At 38.5% G+C, this 9,497-nt stretch overlaps 1 protein-coding gene across 1 annotated transcript in view; it reads right to left on the reverse strand.

The window, feature by feature from the left end:
- Nucleotides 1–9,497, reverse strand: part of PINX1 (PIN2/TERF1 interacting, telomerase inhibitor 1) — a 76,552-nt gene that overhangs the window by 58,187 nt on the left and 8,868 nt on the right. Inside the window, exons 3-5 of the mRNA XM_006774774.2 lie at nt 7,502–7,594; nt 5,878–5,956; nt 2,350–2,442 (exon numbers count right to left, since the gene is read on the reverse strand). Coding sequence (XP_006774837.1) covers nt 2,350–2,442; nt 5,878–5,956; nt 7,502–7,594 — 265 coding nt within the window. The remainder of the gene's footprint in view (nt 1–2,349; nt 2,443–5,877; nt 5,957–7,501; nt 7,595–9,497) is intronic.

The raw sequence follows: 9,497 nt of genomic DNA on the forward strand, positions 1-9,497 counted from the left end.
CTTCCTGCTTTCCCTTTCGCCTCCCTGCATTGTGCCTACATATGCAAATTAACCGCCATTTTTGTTGGCAGTTAACTGCCATCTGAGTTGGCAGTTAATTTGCATATAGCCCTGATTAGTCAATGAAAAGGGTAGCGTCGTACGCCAATTACCATTTTTCTCTTTTATTAGTGTAGATAATGCTAAACAATCAAAAGTTCCATACAATGGGGTCATTACCAATAAGTCATAAAACAGAACCTATTTTAGAACTCAATAATGTCTTAAAAATCTTTCCTCACTTTACAAAAGAGGAAACTGAGTCTGAAAGAAGGAAGGTGGTTAAGGGATTTATCTGAGAGAGTGATGGCCAGCACCAGCTTTCCTGTGACCTAAGACAGCCTACCTTAGAGGAAAAAGAGTTGATCATTCATATCCGGTGACAATAGTGGCTCTACAAGAATTAATTTATTTTATGCAAATAAAGAACTTTAAAATAACCTTTTCCTGCATATTGTTAAGATGGATGGTAAATAGTCTTCTCCACTACTTGGATTTCTGCCTAGCTCTCCCATCTTTCTACTTATTCCCAATCTGCATTTCTGTTTTCTCACTCCGTCTCCTCTACTTTCTCACAATATACCTGGAACTCTCTTCCCTGCATACCAATGTCCCCGCCTCCCCAAGGAGGCTAATAAGTAGGCGGACCTCATCTTAAAAGAGAAAGAATGAAGGCACAACACACCAAGCAAGTTGACAGGGTCACCTGGCAAGGGAGTGGCTTAACTAGAAATAGAGAAATAGAAAGCAGATACTCCCGGCACCCATTAGATTAAAGTAGATTAATGAGGTTTATCCTGGCTTCAGCAAATGCTTCAGATGAACTCATGCATATGGTCGGGAACAAAAAGAAAATTAGAAGATTTTATTTGCAAAAGTGAAAGCTTTAAAGGATGCCATACTGTCCAAAAGACACAGGCACACTTTTAATGTCACGAATTTGCTCAGGACTCTTCTGCTTTGTCTCTTTTTTTTCTATAGGGTCTAATGAGAAAAGGAGGGACATTTAAGGGCTTGGACATGGGCATGGACTGACCTTCAGCCTCTCCTCAAAAGGACTGAAGGGCCAGCAAGGCCTGTCTTCTGTCCTGCAGCAGGTCGGGGCAGAGAGCAACCCTGATCGGAAGCCACAGAGAAAAACAAGAGGTTCTAGCCTGAGAGAAAGAGGGATGACAGGAAGAGCCATACAAACCACACCCACTGGGACAGGCCAGAAGTAAGCACAGCGTCTCCTTGCACACATTCCTGACGCTAGTCAGCTCCCCACTCCATTCAGCTCTGCCGTGGGCTCTCATTTACAGCAAACAAACTCCTACCTTTTGGGGTCCTGTGCCCCTGTGAGAACCACCATTAATAGTTTAAAGTGGTGGGAATTTCAGCTCCCACTGCTATTCAGGCAGGTTCTAGGAGTTAGGGAATTCCCAATCATGTCAACAAGACTAAAGCAAAGAGATGGGTGTGTATATCTAATCTCCCATAAAAGAACCATCAAACTGTGACTGAATATTACAACATAAATTATCATTATATTTAATACTTTAAGTATATTATGCAATAAATAGGCTTCTGTCCCTAGAAAGTGCACTTAATACAGAACACTGTTTTCTGGGAAAACATTTGGGGAGTAGATGAGTTCTACTTAAATTGTTTCTTATAATACAAGACCGCCACCTAGTGGTTAAAGAGGACAACTGCATGCACAATTGACTACAAGTATTGGGGAGTGGGGAGGTGATGGAGGAAGATAGGATTTACCACCCAGTTCTCAAACATGTTTTCTAACACTATCTTCGCAATGAAAAGGAGTGCCTAAGTTAACACTCCATGAAATGAAGAAAAGGTGTGGAATAATATAAAGATCAACTGGGAAGTGAGATTTCTCACACTGGAGTTCTTATTACAGAGAATAATTCTCTAAATTGAAAAATGTCAGGAACTATTCAACACCAACATCAAACTCTGAAAAACAAGAAAATGTAACTAAAAATGTTGAGCATTAAGCAATTAATTAGAATTATTTCCTTACCTAGCCATTTAAAGTCCCTTTTTGCCTCTAAATAGCAAGTTGACTTCCAGCTTTGCCCCACCTCAGAGCTAATGAATCTGATGCACTCTAACCAGATCCCCAGTAGACTAACAATAAATACTGAAACTTGAGCACCGCTTTAGATCCACCCAGTCATGTTATCCATAATTCCCCATTTTGAACATAAAACAAGAAGTAATGCTGGCAAAGAGCTAAAACTGCTTTAAGAAACCCAGTGGGAACACAGAGGTATCAATAACAAATAAATAAACGCTTAATTTTACCTTTTGTGAACTTCTTATAATGAACACGGTTTTTGGAGACTTTGGACTTTTCCTCAAGGCTGAACGTTCTCTTTTCCTTGTTGTCCAAAGAGTCTTAAAAAAAAATAAAAAGCATTACATTAAACTCTCTGTAATCCATTCTCATTTACTCTCTTACAGTGACATGGTCTTATTTAAATAAAATCTTTGGAAACCCTGTCCCTTATTATTGAACTCTAACCAAATGATTAGAAAGTCTTCTTGAACTGTATACTATGAATCAAGCAAGGCTATTTTCCAGAAATGTATACAGTCTTCGAGGAAATGAAAATTTGTGTTCACATAAAAATCTATATACCAAAGTACATAATAGCCTTATTCATAATAGTAAAATACTGGATATAACCCAAAATTCCTCCAATGGGTGAATGACTGTGGCAGAGAAATATGAAAGGATGAAGAATTTTTAAAAGTTCAAGCAAAAACATATTAACATAAAATACTATGGGGTATACACAATCAAAATATTATTTCAGAGGAAAAGGAACTATGAAATATAATATTTCTGACTATTAAGGACTTGTCTGTATATTTCTAAACAGAAGACAATGGGTATCAAATTGCTCTGGTATTTATCTACTGAATACATTTGGGACTAATGTAATGGGTGTTTTTTTAAATGCCTATATTTCCAATAAGACAGAAATTACAATTTGCAACAATTTGAAGCTATGATTAAAAACACATGTTGATATAAAAATGTGAGCTAGGGTATACAGCTTTTCAAAATACCCTTAGAGCAGTGGTTCTCAACCTTCCTAATGCCGCGACCCTTTAATACAGTTCCTTATGCTATGGTGACCCCCCAACCACAAAATTATTTTCGTTGCTACTTCATAACTGTAATTTTGCTACTGTTATGAATCGTAATGTAAATATCTGATATGCAGGATGTATTTTCATTGTTACAAACTGAACATAATTAAAGCATAGTGATTAATCACAAAAAAATATGTAATTATATATGTGTTTTCTGATGGTGTTAGGCGACCCCTGTGAAAGGATCGTTCGACCCCCAAAGGGGTCGCGACCCACAGGTTGAGAACCGCTGCCTTAGAGGATATGTGAGCAAAATAATTTGAAGATCCCTGTCCTAAACCACACCTTTGTGGATGGCAGGTTATCAGCATCCCAGTTTAAAACCATAAGGAACAAAATATCTGATGGAAGTAAACATTTCCTAAAACCATGAAATTAAGTCTACAAAAAAAGCTAAGTTGTGTCTGGTAGAGAGAACTAACTAAGATAACTTTTTTTTTAAATGAAATTTTAAAGATATACTGATTTTTCTGTCCCACAAGGAGATAAGGGTTATTTCCAGGATGTTTGCAAGATTCTATGAAGAGGGCAGTATGGAATTTCTGTTTAATTGAAAGGCAAATTGTATGAATTTGGTAAGTAATCTTAAGGAAGTAAAAATATTATTATAGAAAAAAATGTTATTGGGTTATATTGTGTCATCTGCTTTTTAGCTCTAATACAATAATTTTGGCTTTACTCTGACCAAAAATTCACTTGAATAAAGATACTGTATTTATGAAAGGTGACATGGCAGAAAAATAATTTATTAGCTCTCCAGGTCCACTCCTTGAACAGCTTTTTCCTTAAAGGAATATTCCTAAGGCTTTTCAGTACTGGGACTGGCGGTACAAGGCCTGGTTTGGACTGTACTGAGCTAGACAGGAGGCAGGCCACCAAAGCCAGGCTCTGTCACAGGGCTACCAGCACCCTCTAGTGGTCTCGAAGTGGAACTCAATCTACAGGTTGGTAACGCTCCTGCAGCCAATGATTCAAGATACTTCTATGTCTAAGGCAAAAATAAAAAGAATCAGCCTGCAAAGGTGAACCTGTGGATGGGGCTGCCCAAGGACAAGGCACTACTGCTTGGCATCTGTCATGCACTTACTACCTTCCTGACAAATAATAGAGTTTCTTGGGTCACTTTTAACACTTCACCGACTGCACTTTGATAATACATCAGGGATAAATCTCAGAAGTACATTGAGAAAAATTAGGCAGATAGATTAGAAAATACAAACTTATATTTCCCTTGATTTCAGCTGTGATCCTGAATATAAAGATGCTTTTGTTTATAATTAGTAAGGGCTAATGTCCTTGAATTTTACTGCTGCATAGACCCTGCATTTCCTAATATCAGTCCAGTAAGTGTTTTCACAAAACATTTTCTTTTGGCTAACAAATTATCTTCTATGTTAGGACCACATATTGGATAGTTCTAATAGTTAAACCATGGACAAGGAAAACAGTCCACATTATAGATTCCAACAAGAAGTCCAATCTGATTAGCAAAAATACAGAGTACCTCCCTTGATGTTTTTGGGCTCACTCCCATATATAGCATTACAATAAATCTTCCCACTGTTAGATTCATGCTACAATTTTACCAATTATTAGCATATCCTGTTTGCTACTTCCCAAGCAGGGATTATGTCATATACATCTGCATATTCTCGAGTCTATTAACTTCATATCCAGCACATAGCTCAATAAATGTTTGCTGAACTAAAGCCTAAACATTTACACCTCCACGAAAGCCAAGAGGTGAGAAGAGGTGCAACCCAAGAGTCCATCGATGAATGAATAGACAAACAGAATGGGGTATATACATAGCATGGAACATTATTCAGCCTTAAACGGAAGGTACAACATTGGATACTACAACATGGAGGAACTTGAGGACATTATGTTAAGTGAAATAATCCAGACACAAAAGGACACATACTATGATTCCACTTACATTAGATACCTAGAGTAGTTAAATTCAGAGACAGAAAGTAGAATGGTAGTCGCCAAGTGCTGGAGGGAGGAAGGACTTGGGAGTTAGTATTTAATGGGGATAGAGTTTCAGTTTTATAAGACGAAGAGTTCTGTGGGTGGATGGTGATAATGGTAGCACAACAATGTGTCCATACTTAATGTCACTGAACTGCACACTTAAACTTACTATGGGAAGCCCAATGTCCAATTGTTTCATTTCTAATTCCTACAGCTTGGGAATACAATTTCTAGTATTGAGCCCCTTGCAACAAACTTTACTATACCCAAAATCTCTTAATACATTAAAAGGTAAAACAGTTTAATTAAGTAGAATCAACACAAAAAACAGGCTTTTCTATTAAGCCTTTGCTGGCTGCTAATTTATGGTTCCAATTGATATTTCTTGCTTTGTATTTTTAAAATGTTTTTAGACACATTCAAGGAACCCTGGAAAGATCACTTTACTATTTGAGGCTGTAAACTGAATGGGTTTATCCTGCCATTCTCAAACTCTTAAATCAGAAGTGTTGTCTTTTTACATGTAATGAAAGTACTATCAAAATATAAACAGGAAAGACTGTTTCTAATTGCTTCAATAAATTAACTTTTGGATATGTGATGCATATAGTAAAAATAGTTGGTAAGAACATTTTAAATTGAGAGATTGTGTTTTATAAATCTAATGGATAACAAGGCAAAGATGTCCCCTACCTGCTGTTTCTGGTCCATGACAAGTGTTCAGTTCAGCCAGAAGCTGGTTAAAGTCATCCTGATGAGCAATCCAGTTGTCCTGAAACAAACAAAAAAATCATTAGAGGCAAGTCCATAGTTTACCTACACTGGCTGAGATAAGCGATACCTTGGAATCAAGGAAATCTGGTGGTTAGCATGAATTTTTAAATGTTTCACCAAGATATTTAAAATTTGAAAGATATAATGTTGATATGAAATGAAATATATTTATTTTAGTATTACAAATGGGCTCCTTGAAAACTTCAGCCCTGATTTCAAATGTGGATAACTTACACATAGTCAATTTATAGTCAAATAATCAGTAGGCAACCTATATGCTAAATATTAAAATAAAGCAAAATAAAATTTTTTTCTCACTAAGGGAAAATCATATAAGTCAAAGGAAAAATGCAATCATGAACTTAGGGACTCTTCCTTGCTCATCTGAACTTTAAATATTTTGCCCAATTCTATTTGCTGGCATGGACCCCCTTTTACAAAATAACACTGGAGAATGGAGGAGAAAGAACTCCAAGCCCCGGGAATCAATCGGCACCCATCGGTACGGTGACAAGCTAGTGAGTTCGTTATAACAAAGAGAACCTGGCTTTAAGAGCGAAGGAACATCTCCAAAACCACCTAACCCGTGGGAAGCAAGGTATCAATGGAGGCATTTGCCTCATACACACCATTTTAAGACTGCTTAAGGTTAAGCATGTTAAATAGGTTTACTGGACAATGCTTCTCTTAAAAAATGAAGTACATTGTACATCTCTCAGCAACTACCTTCAAAATCAACTTTATATAAACTCCCTCTGTAGTCTTTTAAAATTTTAGTTGTTAGTCCAGAAAATGTGGCTGATCTAGTCTACTACTCAGGGCTTCTGAACTAATCAAAGGAATTCAGTTTACCTAATGAAATGCTCCAGATTTTCTACCCGATTCTGTTGGTTGTAAAAATTTAAGAATATTGAAAAACGTAAGAAACTTTAAAAAAATAATTAAGAACAAAGCTTTCAGCTTAGATGCTGTCTGAAGCAAATAATTCTGAAAATAAAAAGCATGATGACTGGATAGGCCATTAATTTTTAATTACAGTGTCATATTTACAAAGTGTCAGTGTTTACGAGGAAATGTGCATAAATTTAACTGCTATACACCAACAGTCGGAAACAGACAATGGTACAGGGAAAGTGTACCATTTTCTTGCAGGAGAATCTTTTAATTTCTTTCTGAAACTAAATGTCAGCAACTTTTAATAATATAAGCTAATATTAGAACACAGGTAAAGGTAAAACTTCTTGTCTGTCCTGAAATGAGTATTTCTATAAAAAGAATACGTTTTGCAAAGTTTAGCAAAAAAACTAGTTTGCATCTCTTACACATACGCAAGGAAAGAACCCCACGAAGACAGTAAGGCCGAGGGGGCAGGCAGGACACGTGATAAAGAACCAGCTCAGCTACGGGCGTTTTACTCAACCAAAACATGGAGGGTACACACTTGAACAGTTAAAAACGGATCAATTTGATCGACTTAAAATGTATATATTTACAAAAAGTCAGTTATGCAAGGAAAACCCCCAGCAGACACACTGTTGCTCACTTCGTTATTGATCGTGGCTCCAAGTCCCAGATGGTTATTTTTAACTTGAACTTTAATATGTTCTGTGGCTCCTTGCTCTTGAGCCCCTAAACCCTGTGGAGATTAAACACAGAGACAGTTAGCTTTTTAAATCAGATATAAAGAGTGATTATCTCTATCTTCCCTCATCAATCATGCCATTCATTACTACACATCTAGGACCAGGGCACTACCTGTGCCCTCAAAGAGAATACAGTGTAATGGATTCTCATAAGATATGGCTGTATCACAAAAAATGCACTTACAATTCTTCAACCTGAGACCTAATTTAAGGACCAGGGAAACACTATGGAGAACATGCTTTATTTAATGCTCCGAATCAGAGTTCTGCCACAGAACTATAGAAGCCCATGGGAAGTCTTATGAGTCTGTGGCTCTGCCCGTTAACTAATTTTACAAAACAATGCTGAGAAGCAGGGAGAACGGGACTCCAGGTCCCTGTATCAACACTCATTTGTAAGGTGTCCCAGAGAGCATGGTATACTGCAGAATCAATCAAAAGGCACCAGCAGGCTGGCTTCAGCTCAGTGAATGAAGAGGAAACAAGATGATATGAAAGGGCTAAACCTCACAGACCTTGAAAATTATGGTAGAAATTTGGATCTTCTTCTTTAAAACAGGGGGAAACCACTGAACTTTTAAGCAAATGAATGATATGATTTAATTTCTGTATTTTAAAAGCTCATTCTGGCTGTCGTAAGGCCCCGAGGAGGAAAAGAAGGGAGGCAGGGAAGCAGGAGACAGGGTAGAATGGTGATCAGAGCAAGCACTGGCGGTGGCTGGACCAGGAGGATGCCCTGGAGAGAGAGGAGTAATGACTGGGGCACAGAAAGTGAGAGATGCAGGAGCCAAGTCTGACTCCTAGGTTTCTTGCTTGAGTAAATAGGTGCCATTTGCAAAAATGGGGAAAGTTGAGAAGAAAAAGATCAAGAGTTTCCTAATAAAAATTATAAACTTGAGACGCCTACTCCAGTGGAAATGTCAAGCAGGCTGATTCATTTATAAACCTGGGCTCAGAGAACAGATCTGGGCTAGATACAGAAAAGTTAACAGTTAGATAACCTCAGCATTTAGATAATTCAAGCACAGGCTGGCATATATGAGCTAACCTGAGCAGAGTACAGAAAAGGGCCTGGGGCTCCACAGCTCAATAGTCAGGAGGAGGAAGAGCCAGCCAGCAATTAGGAGTGGCTGGTGAGGTAGAATAGAAGGAAGGAAGAAAAGAGAGAGAGAGAGAGAGAGAGAAAGCAGTACTGTGGGAGTCAACACAGAATTATTTCAAGAAGGAGTCTATGATGTCCAATGCTGCTAAGGGATTAATTAACGTAAGGACAGAGAAGGGTCCACTAGATTTGGCAACAAGATCATTAAAGACCTTGACAAGACCATTTAAGTGTAGAGAGATCAGTAGAAGTCCTATTTGAGTCAGGAATAACTGGAATGTGAGAAACAACAGAAAATGTGTAGTCTAGTTATGAAGGCTAATAAAGTATTACTCTTAGCAACATAAAACTGATGGTTAAGTACGATTCAAAGTGTAACTAAAAGATGCTAATCATGCAGTTTAAATGATAAAGAGGAAAAGAAGATGGCGGCGATATAGGCAGACACGTCCCAGGTCATGTCCCGAAGCAAATGGAGTGAGCAGCTGAAACTAATAACACCCACCCCGAATTGGCGAAATTGCTCAGCTGGTGAGACGGTTTGCAGCCGGGAAGGGCAGAACTCCCCTGGAAAGGTAAAAAAATACCCAGGGATTTGGGCAGGAAAGTTTGCCAGACCTCTGAGCCCAGAGGGTCGGAGGGAGACCGCGTGGCAGACAGCCACGTCCCTTGGGACAGGCACAGCCCCTGATTGGGGAAAGGAGATCCGCGGGATTCCTGGCGCCGCCGGGGGATTTGAGAGCTGGGTTCTGTGATCACGGAGGACTGAGCCTAAAGGGGGCAGCCTGAAGAGC

The sequence above is a fragment of the Myotis davidii genome, unplaced genomic scaffold, assembly GCF_000327345.1.
Source record: "Myotis davidii unplaced genomic scaffold, ASM32734v1 scaffold524, whole genome shotgun sequence".
Taxonomy (NCBI): Eukaryota; Metazoa; Chordata; class Mammalia; order Chiroptera; family Vespertilionidae; genus Myotis; species Myotis davidii.